This window comes from Polyodon spathula, chromosome 4, assembly GCF_017654505.1.
Source record: "Polyodon spathula isolate WHYD16114869_AA chromosome 4, ASM1765450v1, whole genome shotgun sequence".
NCBI classification, from domain to species: domain Eukaryota; kingdom Metazoa; phylum Chordata; class Actinopteri; order Acipenseriformes; family Polyodontidae; genus Polyodon; species Polyodon spathula.
Genome location: NC_054537.1, coordinates 84,364,294 through 84,391,709, shown reverse-complemented (window position 1 = coordinate 84,391,709; position 27,416 = coordinate 84,364,294). Strand labels below are relative to the sequence as shown.

General features: G+C 35.9%; 1 protein-coding gene across 4 annotated transcripts in view; it reads left to right on the top strand.

Annotated features, from left to right (window-relative positions):
• Positions 1–27,416, top strand: part of LOC121314996 (disintegrin and metalloproteinase domain-containing protein 22-like) — a 102,779-nt gene that overhangs the window by 33,359 nt on the left and 42,004 nt on the right. For all 4 annotated transcript variants that reach the window (XM_041248823.1, XM_041248822.1, XM_041248821.1 and 1 more), the window contains exons 6-18: positions 2,568–2,631; positions 10,183–10,237; positions 10,471–10,538; positions 11,771–11,845; positions 12,342–12,413; positions 12,503–12,669; positions 14,174–14,258; positions 14,782–14,872; positions 16,100–16,151; positions 23,336–23,435; positions 25,277–25,348; positions 25,687–25,779; positions 26,491–26,571. In XM_041248823.1, coding sequence (XP_041104757.1) covers positions 2,568–2,631; positions 10,183–10,237; positions 10,471–10,538; positions 11,771–11,845; positions 12,342–12,413; positions 12,503–12,669; positions 14,174–14,258; positions 14,782–14,872; positions 16,100–16,151; positions 23,336–23,435; positions 25,277–25,348; positions 25,687–25,779; positions 26,491–26,571 — 1,075 coding nt within the window. The remainder of the gene's footprint in view (positions 1–2,567; positions 2,632–10,182; positions 10,238–10,470; positions 10,539–11,770; positions 11,846–12,341; positions 12,414–12,502; positions 12,670–14,173; positions 14,259–14,781; positions 14,873–16,099; positions 16,152–23,335; positions 23,436–25,276; positions 25,349–25,686; positions 25,780–26,490; positions 26,572–27,416) is intronic.

Genomic DNA, 27,416 nt, shown 5'->3' with positions numbered 1-27,416 from the left:
AATATCATAGTCTATGGCTGTATTATTTGGTCTCCCCTGTATATTTCATGCAGTGGGGCTCTGTCACAAAGATGGCTGGAGTGGGGGGACGTCAGACCAGAAACAGGAACCAGGAAATGAACAATAGAGAGGTGGAGTTTTGGGGAAGCTGAGCACTTGCTTGCGCTCAGCATTTAATGAATTAACAGAACAGTAAATAAAAAGGTTGTAACAAACAAAAACACAGGGGCACTCGTCGCCAAAACAAAAAGACAAACAAAATGGACTAGACAGACAAAACACGGTGAGCTTCTATTTTTAACTATTATTATTACAATTACCTCCGTCTCCAACTCCGTTCTCCACTCACCGAACACACAACCCCGAGTGAGTGAAAACATGCTGTTTTTGTACAGCTGTACTGAGACTCGATTGCTAATCAATCATTCAGTTGGAGTCTCGATACAACTGCATGTGAATTAATAAAGTGCAGTTCCCCGTACGCACATATAATCTAAGGGTTCTGTCCTATCCGATCAAATGGTTTGTAAGCATGAATTAATATAGAAATGTGAAAAAAAAAGATAATCTTGTACAACTAATTTTAACTGAACACTAGCTGTACTCTAACTTAATTAAGAGCATCACAGAATACAGCAGTAAAAAACACTGAGGTGGGGTCTATCATTTACATGGTAAAAGGCTAAACGAATATGACATTCAAAGAGTTAATGTTTACAGTACACCACCTGTAATAGTTTATTACAGTGGGGAAGTTTCCATGTGTGGTTATTTTTGCAAGTGCACGTTTGGGAGAACAGGTTTGTGGCCGAAAATAACAGCCACAGAGAGAGCGTGACAGAAAACACAGGAAGTCCACTCCTATTTTCACATGGAAACCCACATTTCACATGAAAACGCCTACTGCTCCCAATCCAGACAACCTTGCTAGCATACATGGAAGGTGTCTGCCTCAGATCTTTAATGTCTCCTCCTCTGGTGATCTGCAATAGCTTGGTTGGACAGTTTCATTATATACCTCTGGGTTAATTGTTTTCTTTTTCCTGTAATTAATAAGTCATATGATAAATTTGTTGAAATATTATTCACTACTAACGACATGCCAACCCACCAACGGACATCTGAAAAACAATTTGGGCAAGAGCAGTAAAACACATTATTAAACAACCAGGCACAAGGCATTTACAAATCACAGCTTTATTAGATTAGCTTAAAAGCACAAAGTTAAAGTTTCACTCAGACAAGATGTCACCTGATGACCATGGATTTCCAGGTGAGATTCTCTCCTGTACGTGTTCTCTGTGCATGGAAACCACATTTTCCCAAGCTGTCTGCGAAAAACAGCACAAGAACGCTACGCCTGTAGACCCAAACCAGCTACCCTGCACAAAAATACTTATCCCTTCGTTGCCATTGACTGTAGTGTGGCCGGTGGTGGTCCTCCATCCAGCGCAGTACCGGTTGCAGGTCCTGTACCTGTGCACTGGGGCTCCCTGTTGATCACGTCCTTGCCTGTACAGGAAATGCTGGCATCCTCCAGAAATCCTGTTCATCAGGAATATCCAAAATTTGCTCAAAACACTTATTTTGTCAGAGCAGTTTTACCCCAATTACTGGGTTTGCTGGCACTATTCTGAATTGGTCTCACGGGCCCATAGTCAAAATTAGATTTAACACAAATTAAGCAGGAGGAGAAGCCAGCACTGAAATGGTTGCCTGTGAATAAATTTCAGTGTGATTAATGTGCAAGTCAAAGTAAAAGCTGTGGGCCTGTACAACAAGTGGTCAAATAATGACTGGCAAAGTCAAATGCCACTTAAAAAGAGGACAGGTTTTACTGTGTAATCTGTTTCCGAACATTTTCTGAACATGCATCAAAAATGGCAGGTTTCGTTTTATTTATTTTTTAAACATAATTTAAGCCGTTAAAACAATTTTGAATATTTAGCTCATCCCTCACCAATATAACGCAGAGCGTCTCTTGACAGTTTCTCCAGCTCTAGGCAGTACATAATTAATTTACTGTTCACCTTCAGAATCCTTCAGCAGTAACTCTAGTTATCACAGTGCCCAAGCTAAAACATTCAGAAGGAAATTGATTATGTGATGTAATGAAAAAGAATGCAGCGATATTTGTTTCACTCAAAGCATATTCAACTAATTTATGCAGGAATATCACAGAGCTCATACTGTCCACAGACTGCTGGTGGTCACTTAATGGTTTGTCATATTCACAAAGTGCACTTAAGGCACACCTATTTGAGTAACAACACACCAGAAATATGGGAATGCTGGAGACAAAAGTCTCAGCTAGTGCGTCCTTTAGTGAAATGTTTTTCCATATATCAGTTGAAATTGTAACTTGTTAAATGTGTGCTGATATTTTGTACAAAACCTTTCAAGTTATGCAATTTCATTAGGTGGAGGTGGCATTGATTGAATAATAGAACGTTCTCCCTTTCTCATAACTCGCCTTTTCAATATAGGGCATTGCATCTTTTGTTCAGGTAAACATCAACTTCCTGTAACCACAAGTGCATTTCCCTAATGTTCTTTATTTTCAACAGTGGGATGTTCTTTGATGGAAGTCACACCTACATGATCGAGCCAGGTGAAAGCAACGACTCTACTGTAAGTTTCACTTTGCATTTGCAGTCAGGTTTAGCGCTTCATTCTGCACCCATTGGACCCTTTATTAAAGTCAACTTTAAGTTTGTTTTTGTGTTTGGAAACACTGGCTAACACCCATAAGTCTGTGAATTGGGTTAATTGCTTGTGGTTCTCAATTAACATTACTGTCACTGCCCCCTACAGCACACTTCTTACCTGTAGTTTCTTGTTTAAGACAAAACATCAAAACTGCCCTGTATCAACAACATTGAACCTCTATTGACAGGTTCTGGTTAACCAAATGTAGTCAACTGATTGCGGTTTGCTATTTAAAAACAGGTTTTAAATATGATTAACTATTGCATAAAATATATATATATATATATATATATAATATATATATATATACTATATACAATATTATATAAGATCCCATCGATATATATCGGGTTGAGCCAGCTGCCCAGTGTTTCGATATGTTGCCTATATCTTTCTCAAGGGAGCATGTGTTTGAATCAAAACATTGGAGGTATTTATAGGTTTTTGACAGCTTGACAACTGCTTGTTATTGTTTATATTGAAATCCATGATTTATTCTTACATGATGTAATGGTGTTCTCTATATACATATAATGTATATAAGGGTTAGTATTTTAAAGGATGGGGTTGGCTTAAGAAATGTGTTATTAGCTCTCACAGAAGACTGTGCTAGCAGTGGTTTAAAAAGCCTGACTTTGCTATTTTTAGATCAGGCTATGCCCACTCAGCTTACGTATTGAACAATCAATAATGAAATACTATATCGTAGCTTAACATCAGTGCAGAATACTTTAGGTAGAAGTAATGGAGAAAATAATGGCTTTCATATCCATTAGAAGGAAAGCTCTGTATGGAATGTTATCTATTTTACATTATCCACATTGACTCTCAAAGACTAAAGTTATGATTTGATTATACATGATGATGAATTTCAACTGTAATGGTTCTGTTTACAACAGTGTTGACTATTTGTACAGTTTGTCCTGCTTTCAAAACATATAATATTAGAAGCAGTGGCGTAACTTTGGTTTCAAAAGTGGGGGGACAGTTTCTGTAGCTGGTACATGCATGAAGATTATTCTCTCTGAAATAATAAAATATGTTACAAACAAGTTTAACCAAACATTGCATCCCTTCTGTGTCTAATTAAAAGATTCAAAGACATTCGTAGCAATATATTGTTGGCACAATGTTGTCGTGAGTGATAACTGCGGCAAATAGCTATATTATTCAGTCACTTCTGAGTCATGGAATTATGAAGCCATGACTTTAGTCTTTGAAGAGCACTGAAGCGCCACTCAGATCACAGCCTGGATCCAGGATCAGATCCCTTAGTACAAACAACCCCTGCTCATTGCTTCTAGCGAGTGTGGCATAATGCAGATTTAATGAGGGATGAGAATTGCCCTTGTAATATATTTCTAGAAACATTGAGGTTTTCACACAATTGAAATACTTAAGATAAATACTGTTTTGTTATTAAAATAAATTATGCTAGTACTGTATTGGTATAAGAAAAGTGTGTTTCTAAAAAAGTATTTTCAGCTTCAATCCACTTAAAATATGTAGCTTGAACCTCAAACTGCAGTGTATCGATGATTAATAAAAATAACACCAAGCTCCAGATAATGAGTTGCAAACTTTAAATGTGTTCCTGAATTCAACTGTACTATGACAAATACTATAATGTTCGGTATGGTAATTGTTTATTTATTAGTTTTAAAATGTTTTGTAAAATGTGACCAAGAGTGAGTTTATGGAACACTGTTAAATAGAGAAGCACGAGTCTGTGCGTTGTATCTAAACATGCAAGTTAATTTAGAATCAGCAATATATCATGCTTAATTTGGTATAATGATTGTGCAAAACGTTATTGGTAATGTATTCAGGTTTGTATTGATGTCTATATTTATTTGCACAAAGTTCATTTTGCAGTTTTAAGTTTACTGTCAATGTAAAATGAAAAGTTAAAATGTAAATAGACAGAAACCTCTGTGTGACAACATTAGTAAACAACACAAGCTATGGTGAATTACAAACTTTTAACCATGTTCCTGTGTTTTGGATACAGCAATGTCATCTACCTCTATCTTTGTCCACTCATTTGTCATTTTATCCAGAGCTAAAAATGTTCTTCAGCACAAGGTGAGGTGCAGCTGTACATTACACAGCTGCACTATATGCTTGCTTGGTCATATGACTTGGCCTGCAGGCCAAGAAAAGGCTATGCTTCCAACATTCAATTTTCTACTTCTTATAAGCTGGGAAGTCTTGGCTTCAGTATAAACAAATATAAAAATGTTAGATGCTTTAGAATTTCTGTCTTAGGGATTAACATAGACAGCTTGGTTGCTAACAAGATGAAAGCAGTATTTACAACTACTTCAGTGCCTCCAGCGGCTTTTTGAATGCTTTCAGTATCAGAGCCTACCTCTACAGCGTCACAAGATTCTGAGCAGTGTGAAGCCGCTCTGCCTCTCCTCTGTTTTACATTCATAAGCCTGCAGGGTATCCATGATGCCATCCCACTGCACACACATTCTGCAAGGACTCTAATCACTACTCATATGAATTGCTGCCAGTGCTATCTAATATTTTATAATCGCATTCACCCCCTTCCTGAATGAGATGTTAGAGAAGAACAAATACAATAAACACATTCTTCTTGTTGTTGAAGCTTTTAAGTAAATGTAGAATAAAAAAAATACATAAGGAATAAAAATTGATTTGTAAGGGAGGTACAGTAATCAAATGAATGCATAAACATTTTTAAAAAATATATATTATTCAGGAATGTCTTGCGAAATAAATTAAAAGTAAAACTTAAAAAAAAAAAAAATGTCTTCCTTACAATGTTTTGAGGATCTGAGATTTGCAACATTACAAAAAGTTCTTTTTTTTTGAGAGTCGTTATAATATGTAAAGATTTTCTATATACTATTATATATATAATATATATATTTATTTTTTTTTTTTTTGGGGGGGGGGGGGGATTCTTGTGAACAACTGACATTTCACTTTTTTTGTTTAATCATTTGCATATAAAATATATAGTCCCCAACTACTGGAAGATCTAACTTCACCAGTCAAAGCACTTTATGTATGAAATAAATACCCCTAAGTTTGGTCCCCAGTGGCTCACTGGTAAAAGAATTCCTGTCTAGCAGGGTGAATGAATGCTGGATTAGGTTTTGTGCTCCTGCTGGGTTAGACAGGCTCCAGCCATCACTACAGTTTAGGGATTTACCAGACTAGGCTCTTGCTGCCATGGTCAGGAAGCTTGGTAAAATCTTCTGCCTAGGTCTGGGGGGTGAAAAGAGAAAAATGACTTAAATGGGAATGGAGGTTAATGGTCAGTCCTCTGGTTGACACTAATTTGATGCATGTTTATTCCCATTATTTACGATAAATATTTTTTCTTCATGTAGGATAACAGTGAATTACAGAGATTATGAATTCCCTGAAGCTGTATAGTTTTTTCAGGCTGGCCGAACACTAAATAGAGCTTAAGGACCAGATCTCACATAGAAAATCTTTTTTTTTTTTTTTGGCGTACTTAGTTGAATTTTACAATGAGCAAGAGATTAAATCTCCATGATCAATTTTATTGCACCGGAAAATACTGACAACGCACCGAAGATGCACACATACCAGGAACAGCTGAGAGAGATATATGGTTTTAGACTGTGAAAGTGATCATTACGAATTTCTCCGAGGTTTTGAGTAGTCTTTGTTACAATAAGGACAGCGGGAGTGGGGTGTGTAATGAAAGAAATTCTGGGGAGGTAGAATAAGTGGTTTGAGGCCCGATTCCGAACTGTTTTGATTTCAGCATCTGAAGTTATTGTCCTTATTAAGCAGCAATATGAAAGCCGTGCTCATGTTTATTTTGTTTGGGTAGTTTTGGGCCATGGAGTTTATTTGATAACAGTTTGTTGCATAATAATAATTATGATAATAATAATATTTGACGTCTGAAAAAAGCACTAGTGCACAGGATAAGAAAAAAAAATCTCTGGTAAACATTTTTATATCTCTATGAAGTGTCTTATAGATGCAGCTATTTAAAAATGTATTTTTTATTTAAAAGTACGGAATTGTTTAATTAAGCCTGGTTAAAAACTGGTTAAAACGCTGTTGTCAGGGGAAGATGAGTCAATGCTCACTTACTTGATTGTTTTTGTGAACAGCTGTCTTTGTAAAGGTCTGCGTGTTTGTGAACTTGTGTACCAGTGTCTTACAAAAGAGAACAAATAAAACGTGTACCTACCAGAAACCAACAAACAAAAGCGTCGGTCTCCGTGTTCCGTGTTGTACTAAGAGATCATTGTACGGAGCACTGACAAACTCGTTGATTTTACTTTCATGGAATCAGTACTTGTTTTCGTGCAATGCATTCCCTTACACCTATCTGAGGTGAAATGTATTTTTGACACAGTTTAACCATCGAGGAATAGGCCTATATGTATGATCGTTTTGTTTATGCCATATACATATGCATGCGTGTTTATGGTTCGTGTTTTCCCCTAGTGACGTCACAGATGTCAAGATACCAAATCAGGGCTTTTTGGCAGAAGCACTCAAAACAAGAGCTATGGTTGTACATTTCTTACAGTTACAGCGCAAAAGTCTGAGCGAATGTCAGTGATTTTACCATGAAACTGAATGGTGGCATTAGCTGTCAATCACACTTTTTTTTTTTTGTATCAGCTGCTTATAAAAAAAGAGGCGCTGTGGTAATACAGTGTACACGTTAAATGCGGCTGTGTGCACGACTCCCCGAACCAACAGAATGAACAAAAGCAGGGAAAGACTGCGCATCACAACACACAGTAAAATGAATACTTTCGGATACAATAAATAGTTATACTATGCTATACGTGTGTTACAATGCAAGTATTGACAAAATCAAAAGGCAAGGATATCTGCAAATCTAAATCTTTAAAACAAAAATACATATATTAAAAAAGACATGAAACTGTGTATGTATGTATACTTTTAATATATTTAGCTACTTCTGTTTTAGTACAATGTATTAACCTGCATCACATCTTAATTAGTACTATGTACATTGTACAGCAGGTAGAGGTAAAACCAACCCTAAAATAATTGTCGACACCAGTTATGTTATATAATTAACGGAACAATAACGATTCAGTTTATTTTAAAATGAAGGCTACTGTACTTCAATACCTCGTTCGAGAGGAGACGTTGCTATCTGTTTAGCTACTGAATCACATATACACTTTGCAGTGTTCCTAGAATATTCTGGGCACTAGTCGTAAAAACTATTGCATTTGTGTTGCTCCCATCGGAATTTACTCACGATCAGCCAAAACAGCGTCGCTCAGTAATCCTTGAAAATATGTGATGCCAAGCCCATTCCCTGGGGACCACATTATTACCTGGTGTGAAGTTTACCCAAAATAAACTATAACGTATTAAAAAAAAAAAATCTAACAAAAATAAAAAAACAACAACAAAGCTATTCTACTATCAGTGTGTTAGAGTATGTGTGTATAAACTAAAGCCAGATTCTTTGGAGAACAAGAGCTTTGCAGGTTTTCTCATCTTAAAAATATCTGTAGTGATAATTAAAACGTGAAATACACCAAAGTAGATGTGTTTATTCATGCTTTTAGTCAGTAGCACTTCTAGCTAATTGGAATCTACTTCTATCAACAGTTATATTTTGAAAAAAAGGAGACTAGGGCCACAGTAAGTGCTTGTATAATACAAGGTAAGATATTGACTTTGTTAGCCATTGAAAAAGTTTTAAAGCAGAATAAATAATTATTTAGTAATACCACTTCAAAAGGAAATGCATTTCTGCATTTTATATTGTCTCTGCCCCAAGCCACCTTGTAAATGTCTGCCATGCCTAAAACCCCTGTCTCTCCAGGTCTTTATTGTTACAGGAATATTTAAACAGCAATTAAGAAGGGGACTATCTGATGTTTTCAGCTAATATTGCAGTTCCTTAGCAACATCTGCTTTCTACTAACGCTGCCTTATAAAACACTATTCAATAGCCTTTCTTTGCTGTTAATGACACCCTGCTGTCTTCATACTGTATTTGAGTGACTCTGTATAGCAGAAAGTATCTAATTAATCCATGCTGAAACTGTGGTATATAAAAGTGTCTGTGTCTGCTGTGTTATAGCTCATCCATTACCCTGTTGGAACAGTGTCATTGCTGATCTGGGGAGCGAGCGAGTAACCACAGAATCCGGTCAAAAGATAGGAGTGGTTCAAGGGACCCCGTGTAATTGGAGTTGGAGTGCAAACAGTTTGGCACTAATAATTATTTAAGAAAGATACGCTGTGTAACCTACAATAGAGGAGACTTTTAAGAGGGGACCGGGGAATACTTAGAGGATGAATTTGTAGGTCTTATTTTAATGCTGTTGTGGATTTGGAATAAGTAAATCTGTGCTCCTCTACCAGATTTACTCATGTCAGCTTCTACGTTTCTTCTTATCTACCAGGCCAGCTAGGAAAGTCACAGCAGCTTGCTGTACTTGCAGTTTGAACTGTAGCGAAAGTCTAATCTTATTAAGTATTTTTTTTTCTTCTTTTTAATACTGTAAGTGCCGAGTGTGGTCACTTTATTAGGAACTATTGAGAAGCAAAGTTGGCATGTCATTGTGCAATGTGATGACGTGCTGTGTGTGATTATTGTATCATAGACTGTGCTGTATACAGTAGCTGTGATTTAGTTGGCTGTTAAAATGTATCTGAGTTTTAAAGGTGCACAACAGTTGGTGTCTGACTAGTCGTGGATTGGTACCCTGGGATTTAAACAGCAAACAGAAAAGCCGCTGTGGACTATTTTAAAAGAATGGCAAACATTGCAAAATACCATTATTACTGTATTTACAAGTGATAGGAAGGGAATGGTGAAAACTCCTTGTAAAAGTTTATCAAGGACTATTCAAAACTCAATTGTAATATTTATAAAAAAAAAAAAAAAAAAAAAAAAAAAACTAAATTAAACGTATACAGTTCTTTGAAAAGTTTTGGAATCCAACTCCAATCTAATCAGTGTCTTCAATGTACCTCTATATATCACTGTAAATTAAAAACATAGTGGAAAAAGCATCCAAAGTGGGAACAGAACATGTTAATATATTTTTGTGGTACTGGAATTGAGTAATTGTAAATTTCTTAGATTATACTGACCCCTACTGGTTAAAAAAGAACATAAGAATCATCACAAGTTCAATTTGAAGGTTTTTAATGGAGCACAAAATGTTAGTACAAAAAAAGAATACTTACAATTGTAGGTTGATCAAATAAAGTTCTGAAATAATACACATGTTAATTGCCTTACAGCTCTGTTTTTACGAATTCCTGAAGTTAGTCCTTAGCTATTCTTACTTCACCATCTGACTTTAACATAAAAAACTGAAATATTAAAGAATTAGTGAATTCCCCACAAAGTATGGTACAATTTACTCTCACTGTGGCCTAACCAGGAGTTAGCTGAGCTTTTACATTGATTTTATACTAATATTGTGTTTAATTCTTCAGGGGGATTCTAATTTCCACATGGTTTACAAAACAGCTGGTTTGGACATACTGCTGGGTAAGATTTCCAGCAATAATGATGTTGTTAATCTTGACAAATATTTCAACTTTGGTGGCATAGCCCTATTATGACAAATTACATTTTCAGTGACGGCCTAGTGAGGGGGTTGTGCGAGACCTGTTTTACTTGATTTGATATTTAGCCAGGAGCAGAAACCAAGATACCATTCCTGTTCTTTAAAATAGTTTCATAATCGTTCATTTACCTGTGCCTATGATGCTTTTCTCTAGATATGCAAAGAAATGACACACATTCAACATTTTCGGCTACACCTGTACGCTTAAGGAGAAAAAGACAGGTAAATGTATCAGGATCATCACCTTTCTTTTTAACTTCTCTACTGCAACCCAACCGGCAGAGAGGTAAACATCATAACTAGTACATTTAATCATACCCAGTCAGTAGTAACAGTTAAATGAACCGATTTGCATGGTATACCAAGGAGTGTGAATGTTGCCTTTTACTCTCAAAATGTTAGCGCTTTATTAAGGTTTAAATTAATTCAGTTAGGAGAACACTGATATATGAGAAAAATGTTTTCCTGTTTTTTAATAATTCATAAAAAAAAAAAAAAATCCAGCAAACTTCTTGGTGCTGTAGAAATCAGTGCTACACACACACACGCACGCACACACACACACACACACACACACACACACACACACACACACACACACACACACACACACACAAACTGGACCCTGCTCGTCCATTGTTTGCTGTGGTCAGGCATTCTGTTATTTCTCAATAACTGGATGGCAAATAAAGCTCGGCCGGGATGACACTTATTCGAAAAGCACTTCTTGCTCATGAATAGGGCTGTATTTATTTATTTATTTTTTACAGATGGTTTATTTCATGGCATTTCGTTGTCTATAATTCGATATTTCAATATATTTAACAGTAAAGCATAATATGTAGTAAAGCAGAACAAATAGCGTTATTTGATCATTTCTTCTAGTTATTATAAATATTCCTAAATAGTTAAATGATTACCTGTCAAACAGTAAATGCTAAATTGTAAAATATATATATTTTTTTTTATGTCCCGCTTTTGAAGACATTTTATTTTCACCATCAAACAAAATAAAACTTAAGTAAATGTAAAAATAACAAACATCTGAAATGTCCCTTCCTTGTACTGGATAAAGCTGTCTTCAGCAGAAAAAATGTCAATCTTTGATGCTGCTGGTGTCTTTTTAGTTGAAGGAAATTTAAAGAAGTCTTGTAGCTCTATGCAATATGTTCAGTCATGGGATTTTTTAAATGGGTATATTTCACAGCAATCATGATAATTGAAAAAAAAATACAACCGTACAGCTGGTTTTCAAAAAGTTAACTCATTTAGTGAACTACAGTGAATATTTCAGACAACGAAATAAATACATCACTTTATTAAGTTGCTGAGTAACAGTTTAATGGCATTTCTTGGGCATACATTCTTGTCTGCTAGCTTTCATGCACTATTTATTTATTTATTTATTTATTTTTAAACTCCACTGATTAGTGATTTCTATTCCTGCCGTGCAGGTGTCTCGTGTTCCACGCAGTGTTGAAGATGAGAAGAAATATGTCGAGCTAATGATTGTAAATGATCACCTGATGGTAAGCTGAGAATGTATATCTCTGTTACAGTCCCACCAGGGGTCAGAGAACACGGTGTATTTGGGTTTTATTGTAGGATGCGAGTCCTCTAAAAATGAAGGTGCCCCCACAGTGGTTGGGAGGAGGTAATCACTTGCTAAGTGATTAGGCTATTCTCAAATAACCCTTGTGGTAATGGCATTTCTGAATACAGTCGTAAAAGTGTTACTTTTTTTCTCCTACATTTAATGTAATTTTGTTTTTATCTTACCTGTTTGCTGTACTGTTATATGTGCTTTGTATAATTCTGTATTGCGGTTTCTGCTTTGATCCTAATTACCAGGCTTACTAACCAATTAATGTCTTCTTTCACCCTTGGAGTCTGCTTCTAAAAAGCAACCCCATTGGCTGAAAAGGGACATTTTTGCTGGAATAGCTACTGTAGTAACCATGGTTAATAGTGACCCAAGTGGAAAAGGTAGATGCTTTCAAAATCACTTTTTCTTATATTTTGCAGTTTAAAAAACATCGCCTGTCTCTGGGTCATACTAATAACTACGCCAAATCAGTTGTGAATATGGCTGATATAGTAAGTATAATCAGTTTTTTAAAAGTAACTCAGTAATATATGTTGGACCACGTATAATACTATCTAATTTTTACCTTTAATTTACCTAGATATTCAAAGAACAGCTGAACACAAGGATTGTCTTAGTTGCCATCGTCACCTGGACTGTTGACAATAAGTTCAACATTGATGACAATCCACTCGTAACCTTGCGTGAATTCATGAAGTACAGACGAGATTTCATCAAAGAAAAGTGTGACTCTGTTCATCTGTTCTCGTAAGTAACTGAGAACATCTGCATATTACCTTTCATACAGTAGCTCTCAAAAGTATTCACCCCCCTGGACTTTTCCACATTTTATTGTGTTACAACATGGAATCAAAATGGATTTAATTAGGAGTTTTTGCCACTGATCAGCACAAAAAAATCTGTAATGTCAAAGTGAAAAATAAAATCTACATATTGTTCTAAATTAATTACAAATACAAAATAGAAAATAATTGATTGCATAAGTATTCACCCCCTTTGCTATGACACACCTAAATAAGCTCTGGTGCAACCAATCGTCTTTAGAAGTCACATAATTAGTTGAATGGAGTCCACCTGTGTGCAATTAAGGTGTTTCGCATGATTGTGTTGATCAGTGGCAAAAACTCCTAATTAAATCCATTTTGATTCCATGTTGTAACACAATAAAATGTGGAAAAGTCCAAGGGGAGTGAATACTTTTGAGAGCCACTGTACAAGGGACTTTACATTGAAAACTGAACAGCGTGTGTAAGTAACATACATACCCCATTGCAAAGTATAGAAATCAACACAATACAAATATGAGGATCCATTTTAGTTGCTTTTAGTATTTCCAAATTCAGCACTATTGACTGTTTAATATTTCTGGATGGTACAGTACAATTGAGTTTCAACCTGGCCTAACCCTGAATTTAGGCATTTTCCTATTCCTAAACTAAGTTTTAGTACTTTGCCATAGTTAAGCATGGGGTTTACAATGCTTTACGTATCTGTGTATTGCTATGCTTGCCTCTGTTTTACCATGCTTTGCTAATGCTATTCAGCACTTACCTTTAACTATGGTATACTGTAGAAATTATGAATGTAGTATTAGTAGTATTTGTGTCCTTCATTGTAATAATGATTAAGAATAGACTGTATTTATTTGTCTATGGCCATTGCTTTTGCAGTATATTATTGGTACATATGTTACAAGTGTGCAGTTGCCAGAAATTGAACATAAACTGTTGAATAAACCTGCCAAAGAAGCATGATTATTGGAAAAGTGTAAATATTAACCATATGCACAGAATAACACACCCCCTGCTTCCTCCTGGAACTATAGCGTTCCCCATGAGTGGTACAACAGTATGCCTCTTTGTATGTACATTTTTTGTTTTTAACTAATAATTATATATATATATATATATATATATATATATATGTGTGTGTGTGTGTGTGTGTGTGTGTGTGTGTGTGTGTATTGTATGCATGGTAAAGCATAGCTTACAGCTTAACCACACTAATCCTTTTGTGCTTTGCATAATTTATAATGTTACTTAAGTGATTTTTTATGGCAGTGTATACACAGTGTAATAAGTTATACTGCTGCAAAATCATAGCAAATGGTATCTAGGACAAAATGGATAATCCATTTAATAAAGCCTTAAGTCCATTCAACTTGTTTCTTCACTGAAACCACCAGCAGTCTGTTGAAAAACAAGCCGAGTGTTTGCGTCTGTTCATTGAATGGTGTTTATTTGCTCAATAGAGGAAGCCGATTCTATAGCAGTCTGGGTGGGGCTGCGTACCTGGGTGGCGTTTGCTCTTTAACTAAAGGCGGAGGAGTTAATGAGGTACGTAGATTACTGCAAATGACACACACTTTTCTATATTTTGTATTGAGTACAATCTTATTGTCATCATTTTTTTTTTTTTTGCTTGTTTTAAAAAATAATACTTTTAGTGAAATTTGCCTGTTAAGATTTTTGCTGCCAGAGTCCTTTGGTGCCCAGTTTCATGCAGCTGCCGCTAGACAGGTGGAGATTAGAGATTGTTATAATCAGTCTCAATCACATGTAGGGAACACAGGGAAATGTAGTCCTGCAAACAAGGAAAATGAGTCCATCACAGGAGAATAGTGTTTGCTTAATTATAAGATGGCCCTAGTATGTTCAGTTAGTGTCCTACCGCTGAGATGGGAGTGGTACAATTCAGTTGGCAGGTAGGTTTGAAAGTATAAAACGTTGGATGAAAAGGATGTGGTTACCATTCAATAGCCCAACCATGAATGTAAAATAATACTGCGTTCAATATGAACACTTCCCCTCCCATTCACTACAGTATCTGCAATAATGGCTGTTTCTTGTTTTGTTTCAGTATGGAAAAGCAGATGAAATGGCTGTTACACTGGCACAGACCTTGGGGCAAAACATTGGAATCTTTTCAGACAAGAAAAAAATGATCAGTGGTAAGTGTCTGTGGAAGCTCACGAAATGTTTCCCACGTGATTTTTAAATAAAGCCTGCGGCATGAGTTGCTTGACCCGCTGGACAAAAATAACAATGGAAACTCCACTGCTGGGCAGATTAAGTAATTTAGTTTATTTTGGTTCACAAATAAGAACATAAGAACATAAGAAAGTTTACAAACGAGAGGAGGCCATTCGGCCCATCTTGCTCGTTTGGTTGTTAGTAGCTTATTGATCCCAAAATCTCATCAAGCAGCTTCTTGAAGGATCCCAGGGTGTCAGCTTCAACAACATTACTGGGGAGTTGATTCCAGACCCTCACAATTCTCTGTGTAAAAAAGTGTCTCCTATTTTCTGTTCTGAATGCCCCTTTTTCTAAACTCCATTTGTGACCCCTGGTCCTTGTTTCTTTTTTCAGGCTGAAAAAGTCCCTTGGGTCGACACTGTCAATACCTTTTAGAATTTTGAATGCTTGAATTAGGTCGCCACGTAGTCTTCTTTGTTCAAGACTGAACAGATTCAATTCTTTTAGCCTGTCTGCATATGACATGCCTTTTAAGCCCGGAATAATTCTGGTCGCTCTTCTTTGCACTCTTTCTAGAGCAGCAATATCTTTTTTATAGCGAGGTGACCAGAACTGCACACAATATTCAAGATGAGGTCTTACAAGTGCATTGTACAGTTTTAACATTACTTCCCTTGATTTAAATTCAACACTTTTCACAATGTATCCGAGCATCTTGTTAGCCTTTTTTATAGCTTCCCCACATTGCCTAGATGAAGACATTTCTGAGTCAACAAAAACTCCTAGGTCTTTTTCATAGATTCCTTCTCCAATTTCAATATCTCCCATATGATATTTATAATGTACATTTTTATTTCCTGCGTGCAGTACCTTACACTTTTCTCTATTAAATGTCATTTGTCATGTGTCTGCCCAGTTCTGAATCTTGTCTAGATCATTTTGAATGACCTTTGCTGCTGCAACAGTGTTTGCCACTCCTCCTACTTTTGTGTCGTCTGCAAATGGTCATTTGATTTAGAAATTATTGCTTTACACTAGTAAAGTCCGATTATACACATTTTTCTTAGCATGTAAGACTGGCAGATAACTAATATTTTGTGTGAATAATATCTTTAAAATGATCTGGAGATATTTGTCATTAGTTGGTGGATATGTCACTGGTGAATATGTCATCATTATCCATTTTGTGTTACATTTCACAGGAGAATGCAAGTGTGAAGATACATGGTCTGGCTGCATAATGGAAGACATTGGGTGAGTTGGTAAATCTAATATATCACCATAGTGACATCTTATGTACATTTGTATGGTCCCTTTTGTCTAAAATTGTATTATAATCTTAGTGTTATAATGGAATGATAGCATAAAACTGTTAGAAGTAATGGCTTCACAGTTTATTCAGGAATAAATCTATGCATGTTAAAATAAATAAATAAATAAATAAATAACACTCAGATCTTTTACACACAGGTAGTAAAAACCTAACCTTATACATTTTAACATACTATTCTCAAATGAGAAAAGCCTTAGTAAAATAAACTGTAAAAAGCAGGTTACAAAATAGTTACAGATTTGTTTTTTGAGAATAGTGCCCTATAATTGTGAAGATTTTCAGAACAGGAAATCTCAGTAAATGAGACCTATTTTCTCTACTGTGATTCATAATTCCAACCACATGAGGTCAGTAGATGCTCTAAATTGGTACTCGTAATACTGTACTTGCTGTAGCAAATACTCAGTGCTACATAGCTGAAAGAGATTGTGTTGTCAACACTCTTCCAAACCTCTAGAAAAAAAAACTCTTCGTTTAACACTACAGCTGTTATCCGCACCAGGTCTGTCGTTGTTGTATGACTAATTTTCCTGTAAGACACTGAAGGTATTTAAAATGTTGTAGTGCTGTAGGCCGTGATCCTTTTTTTCCCCAGAATTGCTCAGTGTTGAAAGAGTTACTGTAATCGTACAATATGGATTTATAGTAAAACATCATAAAAACTAATAGTAACATAACAAGCTTGCCAGTTAAAACTAAATAGATTCATGTAATCATTGTGTTTTTGAATGTTGGTTGTCCAGACAGATATATGGGAAAGTAGATGTTAGCCTGTAATTCCTAAGAATATGTTTGTCTTTTTCACGGCAGTTTATCCTTGTTTGTGTGTGTGTTTGTTTTAATAATGCCTCTTGCATTTTTCTCAAATCCCAAATGGGACAGCAGGTGAGCTGAAGCATTGCTATGAAACTCTCCTCGTGCAGCTTGATTTACAAACTGCTTGAGCGTGTTGTTTTAACAAGGCTGGTGCAGTCATGCCAACCACTCATTCCATTAACTAGAGTTAGAACATGGATAGATGCTCTGCCTAGCTTCTGTGTTGTTTTTATTAACGAAAAAATATGGGCTAGTCAATAGTCCTGTATTTTTTATAATTCTTTTTGAGTTTTTTTTTTTTTTTTTGGGGGGCTGAAGCCACACATGAGAGAATGGCTATAAGGCTGAACACTATGAGATTGAATTTGGTTTTTTGCTGTTTGTTTATGATTATGGAGAGTACCCATTGTCACATCTATTCCATTACTGTTCCTTTATAACATGTTGACGCAGTCTGCAGTGTCGGCTAATTTAGGGATGGGTCACTGGATAAGAAATCAGTGTAGGAATCCATTTTCATTTGGGAGTGGAAGTGAGACAGGAGCAAGATTGGGACATGGATCGCCGTTATCTGATGGTTCACTGTTATGTTAGTGAATATTGCTGGTCTGACTGCTCATTCCTGGTTGGTCAACATACCTGTAGTTTGTAATGTGATGAAATGACAAACTGTAAACTGATTTTGTTGTTGTAATTCTGTTAGATCCTCACAACGCGGCAGTATTTGCACTTTAGGGCTAACAGCTTTCTCACAGAAGGGGCTCAATTTTGAAGCAGGGAAAAGGCAAAGTCAGCATTTCTGAAAGAAGTGAAACCTTTTGTAGCAGTATAAAACTAACAAGAAGTGGTTTGGTTATTGTGCTGTAGCTTCCAGTTTCACGCTATTACAGTTACCTTTCTGAAAATGTGCCTTGCATTGTGTCTTGCACTTTCTTCAATTGGACTGACAGTATGGAGTGTCACTTGCTGGCAACAAAACTAAAGTCTTCCGAGACCTTAACTCACCCAGAACCAAGGACAGCAGCCCTGCATATGATCAACTCAATTATGAGTTTATATCCCAGCTCAGCATGGGCACAAGGGAATCTGACACCTTACAGTGAATAATTAGGTGAGAAGTGAAAGCACTAATATGCAAGCCACTTTACAGATATGTAAAAGATATGAAGTGAAGGGGATTAGCTTCTGGTGCCTGGATCCAGTTACTACACGAAGGTACTTTGGAAATGAGTATTTATTATTATTATTATTATTATTATTATTATTATTTATTATTATTATTATTATTATTTATAATAATAATTCACCAAAGATTAAAAGTAGTTTTCTTAAACTATTGTTAATAAAAAATAAAAAATAAATGAAATATTAAATTACCTCCCCCTGTTACATTTCAATGGACCTAATAGATTTGCATCAACCTTTACTGTACTGACATATAGACCTTCCCCAATCTATTACAGTTCTGCAGCAGGACAATTCAGTACAGATGCAGTCCTCCATTGATCTGAATTGTTAATTTTTTTGCAGATGCAAGTTTTTGTGCTGTTGAAAAAGCTTTTTAAATTGGGCCGAGAGCTGGATTGAGCAGCACAACACTATAAATTACTTGCCAGTTTCATGTTTGTAATTGAACAGTTTGGAGGACACATTAATCAACATGCAGTGGACAGAAAGACAATAATGTTGGCTATCAAGCTGTAATTGGACATGCAAATTAGGCTAATCCATAAAAATGATAATAAAGTGGTTATTTTGTATTCCTCTATTACTGTGACACAAGCTGTAGCTGAAGGATGGTGCACAAGAGACACACTTTGCCTAAACCTAATCAGATGTTTTAATTTTGCTAAGCCAATATCCCTTTTCTATAGTCTATTATCATTTTTCTAATTCAGATTATTTTACACTCTTTTAAAATGTATTCCTGGAACCATTAAACCCTCAAAACAACAACATACAGTAAAATCTTTGAGTGAAAGTACCTGATAAATTCTGTTTCTGACAGTTTTAATAAGAGGTGCTGTAATATGGGTTATTCCCCTTAATAACACCATTAATACTGCTTTTAGGGATCTGTTTCCTTGACATATGAAACTGTGCTGGTGTTTCCGGGGTGCTATTGTATGAAGCGTTTTTGGCTCTAGTTGGTGAGCGCAGATTGGGCTCTTTGCCTATAAATTCTTGACCAAATGACCTCCTCCTTGATTATACGATGAACTGAAACATTTGTGTATATAATAAAGTTTACGCAATGCTTTGGAATAAACAATTCCTTTCCTTTGTGCAGTTTCAGAAAGGGATGTTGAGTTGTGTGGTGGCTAGTCTAGTGTAGGTGATTGGGTAGAAGGTGACTGGTGTTCTTGGTATTAAATAAACTTAATGGCTATCTACTGTATATTTAGCAGCCAAACATAGATAAACCATTACATTCCGTGACCTCTAGTTCAGTTTTGAGGCCATCTGGGGCTGTTGGCTGCAGCAGTATAAAGTAACCCTATATGGTTATCAGATTGAACTGGATTTGTGCTATTGCTGTGTAGAGTAATCGCTAACCATGCTGCTATTACCCCACGTTTCAGTTCTTTCAAGTTTCTCTTAATTATCTTATAGTAAGATGGCATTCGGGCATTTTTTTTTTTTTGCTGGCTTTGAAATAAATGCAAGTGGATCGTTTCTGTTAATGTATTATTCCACTTAAAACTAAATACAAATAAATAAAAGAATGTGGCCAATACAAACTAAATAAAAGAACGTGGCCATCATGTACTGCACTATAGACAGACGTAAGCTTTACTCACCAATAAAACCGAATTATTGTTGAGCTGCTGATCCCTGTCCATATTTTGCTTTATTGATTGAATACACAAAAGTCCTAATTTAGTTTTTAGGCAAACACAGAAAATCCAGGTTATGCCAACCATTAGTGTGACACTCAATATTGCGAATACAAAACCGGTGCAATCATATTTTCTTTCCAGAGGTAGGTTTTCTGTACATTTCCTTTGCTTTTTTAAATTATATTTTTCTGTAGAATTACAATAATTATTTCACTTATACATTAATATAATACAGATTTTATTGCCCAGAAAGTAGTCTGTAAAACATACAGTAATGGTAAAAAAAAAAAAAAAAAAATCAAAAGAAAGACTTTAGTTAAATCTTAGAATCTTTCTAAGAGTGTGTTTGTCTTCTTTCCATCTACATTTTATCCTGTACTGTTTGTGTCGTTTAGAATTTAAGAACAAAAGAACCATATAACAATTATGATACACGGGAGGAAGAAAAATACAGTAATGCTTGTTTATGTGTGTTGGTTTTATTTGAATAACCAGTTTCTTTCAAAACCTTTAAAGAAAACATATAATTGTATGCCAATAAAGTATTAAATATAGTTTATTTTAAAACAGATATTGTCTACTGTTTTGATGTGATAATAAAATAATTTATATGATTTAAATAAATCGTGCCTTATAATTGCAGCACAGTGGAAAATGGCGCCATTGCTTTTCTTAATCATCTTGATAATAATGTAGCTAGTTGGTAGCTCAGTTTTAAACAGGTGGGTTATCCCTACATAGAGGACTGCCAAGTCTTAGCTTGATTGAACTGACCTGAATAACAGCAGTACACTTATGCTTCCCTATCTCCAGTTGACAGACCTGCTTCAACAAGACCCTTATTAATATATAGTATACTAAGGAAACGTGGAATCTTCTTTTTACCGCTGTTAGGGAAAGGGTTAAACCTAAAAACAAAAAGGAAATGTAATTTTTTTGGGGGGAGAACCAAGAAAAATATCCCAGAAAAACAAGTTTCTGATAATTCCTTGTGCCTTTGTAGTTTGTGCTGTTTGTAAACAAGCTCAAATAGAGTATCACTATGTTCCTATACTAAAATAGGAGTATTACTGTTATATTAAGTGGTTTGATCATGTTTCAAACACATTGCCAAGAGGTTAAGGACAACAATTAAGTTTTTTTTTTTTTTTATTTCCGTGAAAAGATAAAAGAATAAAGGAACAATAAAGGTATTAAGTACTGTCTGGTCAGTAAGTGCTGCTTTGATAGAGCTTGTAAACTACTCCTTTTTAATAAGCAATTGTGCAGCTGACAATTTAAAGGGATACTTTATCACTACATTTTCATAACATTTCATTTCTTGCCTGTCTAATATCATATTATGTGTTATTTTCATCATACTCTGTTGTTGTTTCTGCTTAGTTTGTTGCTTAGTCTGTTTGCTACCTATTCCCTTTTTCAAACACTTCTACAAGCTGAACTGGTTCACTAGGGGTGTGCAGCTGCTTTTCAGATGGGACAGAAATCTTTTCCATTTACTACTAATTCATGTTGCATAAGAGGCAGAAATTGTAGTCAGTATGTGAGTGCAGGAATGAGTGAATGTCCTGAAGTCTTTAATTCCATAGCTTGACAAGACACACGATTATTCAAACCTGCCAAGAAAAACGGCAAGTGCTCCCAATGGAAGTGTAATGTGTTGTGTTCCGTGCTGTGGTTGTGCTTGGTGGTGAAATCCCTGGGGTTTTGCTGTCTCTCCTGGCTTCAATTCCCGGTCAGTCCTCCTCTGCTATAACACACAAAAACAAACTTGAGTTATCCTTTTGTCAGCGTAAGGGGCTGTACACATGCAGTGCATCACCTTTGTACTTCCAGAATGCTCCTTGTGATCAGGATGTCCCATTCATGTGAAAGAATACCACCAATCTTTCTTAGCACCCTTCCTGGTCAGGAGGTAGACTTGCAGCTCAGATTCCTTCTTTCCCCATCACACACACACCGCTAGTGGTTATTGTCACTTCAGAAATTCAGCTTTCTCAGTAGTTGAAAAATATATTAGTTACAAAGCTTAGTAATTCCAAGCAGTAATAACAATGGAGACTTAAAGAGAATACAGACAGAGTAATTTATTAAACAGGAGTTACTTGATTATGTGTAACAAAACTTTTCAGACACCAGTTCCAGCAACTATTGTTAAGGGAAATAATTCAGCAATTACAGCAGTAATGCCAGAAGGGTCTTCAAACTTGACATTGCCTTGCTGAATTAAGTAGATGCTGCCGTAGCACCTACTGTATAAGGGGGGCACCATAAGAAATAAGTTGCATGCGCAGTATTTTAACCAACACATGCAATGCTGTATTGCCTGTAACTATAGGACTCCCAGATGTTGCTTTCACTGAGAAAATGGCATTACCACTTTCTGGCTCTGATTTTACTAATACCAAATTTCAGTTTTTGTGCATGGTCACTATTGTTCAGTTTCTGTTTATTTTTTTTTTTGAGCTCTCTATGTATTGCATTGTGGTACATGTTTTATGTTTTAGTCTTGGCACCGTAAGAAGGAGTGGCCTTTTGAGTGACCAGTAAATGCGCAGAATGACAAGCGACTGTTTTGCTTACTTGAAATGTGTTCTTCTCTTCTACCTGGATCAAAAAAGAAGGAAACCAAAATGTTTTTAATGTGGCTAGACCACTTTTATGTATTTTTTATTTACAATATTTTTGAGCTTTGGATCCATTGCATGGTCCAAAAGATGGATCATTTTTAATTATTGTTGAATTCCATACTGTTAATTAATTTTCTTGACTTTGAAAAAATGTCCCTTGTGCGGCACTTTATTGTTTATTTTTAACATCAATTTTAGTCCTATTTTTCTACTGAATTTGAAGTGGCCAATTCAAAGGTTGCTTTCAAGATCAGTCAGACCAGTTGCCTTTAAACTAAGCAACAGAAGTTTCAAGCTCCTGAACCCTAGAGGCAAGTGCCAAGACTGGGAATTCTCTGCCAGGATTCCTGACCAGTAGGGATCGCTGAAGAGCTGTGATGTGAACTATGCCTAGATGATTTCCCTCCATAACCCACAGGAGCACAAAGGCCAATGCAGCTCTCCCCATGAACCCATTAAGATCAGAAAGTCAGCATGGCCAGGATTCAGATCAGTGAGCGTATGACTCACCCTGGCACCATCGTGGTAGTGCCTTTACTGTCCAAAATGAACCCTGATTGTTCTTTTAGAATTCACCACATTTCTTATGTCTTTCAAGCATATGCTATAGACACTTACTTCTAAGGCTTTAGGTCTTTGCAATATGTTAATATGTTTGCAGTGTATTACTTTGTCTGTAGGTTTTGAATACATCGCTGAGCCTGAGTTTATGAGTGTCATATTGTTCCAATTGTAATGCTTGTAGTATGTTTTCTTTTTTTTTTTTTAAACCAACAATGTTGTTTGCTTACCAGATTATCTTTCTATTGCTCGAAACAGCTATTACCTTCCTAAAAAGTTCTCCCAGTGTAACGTGGAAGAATACAATAATTTCTTAAACAGTGGAGGCGGGGCCTGTCTCTTCAATAAACCGGCAAAGGTAAACTAAATTGTGCTTTAAAAGTTTATTCTATGATAACGCTCTCTACAAACTTCCACAGAGTCCCCCAACACTGACCATTGCTACGTGGATAAGCAGCGTTATTTGAAAAGTATACTGCAGTGTATATTGTAATGTGTATATATACATTATATGTACCATTTTCATGTGTAGCTGGAAGGCAAATGCTATTTCTTAGTTCTTCGTGAATAATTTTGTGATCACAAATGAGCTTATGATTCATTCTACTACTATTCACTACTTGTGTACAATTAGTTAAGACTGATTCAGCTAGGATGTCTTTAAAAATATCTAAATATGGATCAGTGAATGGAAGGGAAGGGGAAGTACATTCGCCTAAGACCAATATCAGCCTACTGTTGATTGTAGGTTGCATTTGTATGGAATGTTTAATTGCAATTAGCAACATCTTCCTTTGTCCATCTCATAATAGATACTTCCAGTAAGTGCTCTTATCAATGGAGAGAGACTTAATTTAATGAGTATGTCATTAGCCCAATCAAAGAGAAACCCAGGTTTAAGTGTTTGCTTAGCTGTGGTGATCCTGCTTTCTTGTCATTGTTACGTTCCTTAGTTAAACCTTTTCATAAAGTAGTAAGGAAGAAGCACATTCCAGACAAATTAATTGGAAACAGATATTTTTGAATCTGTGCTTGCAACGAATCAACAAAGTTCTACAAGCTTGAAAGAGTAAATGCATTGTTTGATTACTGAAGATATTTCATGAAGAAAATTTTGCTAATTTGAACTGTAACTGAAAACAGATCCAGGACCAATGGAATCTCTGCTTTAAAAAATGCTTTTGAAGATGGTGACAAGCGTGTTGTTTTTCTGTCTCAAAGTGCAGTTTGTAAAGACGCCATGTTGGAGAACAAACCCTGAAACTTTTTTTATATTATTTCTTCAGATGAAAAGGGAGTCTTCTTCATTTTAAATAATAAGGATTTTCTATGTCATTTTTTTTCTATGTCATTTAGCTACCAGGTCAAAAGCTACTGTTTTAACTTTATTCCAAATCACTTTGCTGAAGCCAAAAGATTATTATTCTACATTGCTCTAATGCAGTTTGTCTGTAAGTCTTGAATTGTTTGTAAAAAATATCTTGCAAAAAACCATACATATTGCATATGTGCTTTCTATATAAACATGCAGAGAAAAACAAATGTGAAAGAATCTGGTATGAAAGGCGTAAGCTGTAAATATTCTACAGTACTTCCAACCTGATGGTTCCTTTGTCTTCATTATCTAATTAGGGGCACTGGTTGAGCCTTCAGAATCTACTCTTAAAGTGTTAATGAACAGGCTATGGGGTTTAAAACCGTACAAATGACTTTCCCCAGCTTTCTGGTTTTTTGTAGGTATTCCTGCAATATCCATTTCGGCATAATCGCGATTGTTTTGACATTTTTATTTACATATCCGTGATCGGTTATGCATTGGGATTTTGACTATTTGGTCAAAATATCTTCTGAATTCAGAACATCAGCGGTTTCAATATTCATAAAGTTGTTCCCACGCCTCTGAACCTGTGCCAGAACAATGTAATGTTTCTAATTGAATAGATTATAGCCGCTGATGTCGTGATTTCAGAAGACATTTTGACAGGAAGACCTGAAGAATAACTGACTGGTCAAAACTGATTTATGACCGGGGACATGTTAGTAAAAATATCAAAACAAGCACAATTATGTTGAAAAAGATATTGTGGGAACACACATAACCAATCAGGAAATTGGAGAACGTAATGCATGTGTTTACACCCTACAAGCCTGTTCTTTAGCACTTTAACATACAGTAAATAAGATTGTTTCTCTTGGCAGCTGTTAGACCCTCCCGAATGTGGTAACGGATTCATTGAACCAGGGGAAGAGTGTGACTGCGGTAGTCCTGCGGTAAGGAGCTTACATAGGATATCAAAATAATCAAATACCTATATAATACTGTGTTGTACTATTTACTATGAATAGTTCTGGCTTAGCTACACTGTGTCAGAGACTATCACACTGGTTCCTTCTCCTTCACCCTAGGATTAACTCTCTATCTCTAGACTTCAGATTGACAGTCATCTCTGCTGTATTGGAGCCCAGAGCTGATTACTCTGAAAACTTGTTACAAGTACTTGTTTGTGCTCAGACTTGGCACACTCCTAGTTAATAACTGATTTACTGTACGACTTCTATTCAGTGACTTACATTTACAAACACATTTTTGTCTTTCTTTTCATTTACAGGAATGCTTGAAGGAAGGAGGAGATTGCTGCAAAATGTGCACACTAACACAGGGCTCAAAATGCAGCGATGGCCTCTGTTGTAAGAACTGCCAGGTAATATTAAAAGTCCAGTTCCAAGAATAGTCGCACAGTTCTGTGATGCGTGAATCTTGAATAACATACATTAAAATCAATTAAAAGCAATTAAAATTGGGCTAGTATAGGTTGTTTTTAAAATTGAGTAATTTTGCCAGCTATCCAGAAGGAGATTATATTCAGGATATTGTTTTCCATTTCCATTACCCCTTGACTTACTGTCCAAAGTCATTTAGATGGATAAGCATGTGCAGCTCCACCTTTAGACTCTTGACTAATCAGTCCATTAACAGGCCTGTCATGATTCAGTTTCAAAGTTCAGAGTGCAGTTTAGGGCAGATGTATTACATGAAATGTCCTTATGTATTTTTTTTTTCTTTTTTTTTTTTTTTTTTTTTTTACCTCAACTGATTTAAATCTATTTGTATATTGCTTCAAAAATAAAAGCATAATGCGTCCTGCTTAGGCTGCCGGAAGCATTTTATGTGTTCATTTGTTCGGTGTTGCAATGTGGTGTTGGTTGTGCTAAAGTCATATAGGTGGGACTCAAGGTAAAGTAGCTTTGTACTGAAGGCATGGCGTTTGAGAAATAACATTCTCTGCGTTATTAAAATCTTCTAGAACACGCACCTTGTTACAATATGTAAATAAACTATTCTACTCTGGGAAGTTTCTGCCTTACAACAAAAAATTCCTCCAGGCCTAAATTGTATTATTTATTTGGTGCAGCTGGAACGAATGGGGACTGTGTGCCGAGACTCTGTGAACGACTGTGACATCCCAGAGAACTGCACTGGGAATTCAAGCGAGGTAATACCTTTTCATAGACACAGATTTGAATGTACTGTAAGCACAGTGTTTATTGAATCAACCATTCTCAGTCACTGGATAACTACAACGCTATCGCCGCCATCTTGGTGGCCCTCAAACACTGAACCCACTTTGTATTGTGGCTTGAACAGGTGGTCCATCTTTGTTGGCTGCAAGATTGCATATGGACTGCCGAACTAAGCACACAGTCAGAGATGCATTTGTGTTTTCTGAAACTTACCACATGCATACCGCATAGAAATAAAGTCCACTTACAGTACCTGTAAAGCACAATTCTTGAAACACCTTGAAAATGTACAGTGGTAGCTGGGTTTTAAAGCCCTTTTTATAGTTCAGTACAGTTTGCTGGCAGTGAAGTTTTCGAATGTATTTTGTGTGATGAGTCAGCGGGTAGCCCCTCTGAGATTTATCCACCTTGCTGGCTAGTCCATGTAGGTAATCGATCAAGGAAGCAGTATTTATAGAATGTCTCTGCTGTAACAGTTGTAACTTGCAAAATAACAACCATGATGACTACTAAAAATGCAATACCACTGCACAAACACATCCAAGAAGTTATAGTTGTACTTTATATTAAATTATAAGGATGGCTGAGCTGTAATGTACAGTAATTGGGAGATTGGGATAAAGTTCACAACTGACTTGACATTTGGTTTCTCAATTTAGGAGATAATCTAAAGCCCTTTGATTTAATTTTTGTCTCATATTTGCAGCTAAATCTCTGGTCTTATTTATTTATTTTTTTACTGATATCTATAGGGAACATCAATTGTATTCAGAGTAGCTTCCAAATGGTAACAATCTAATAATAGAATATAATAAAG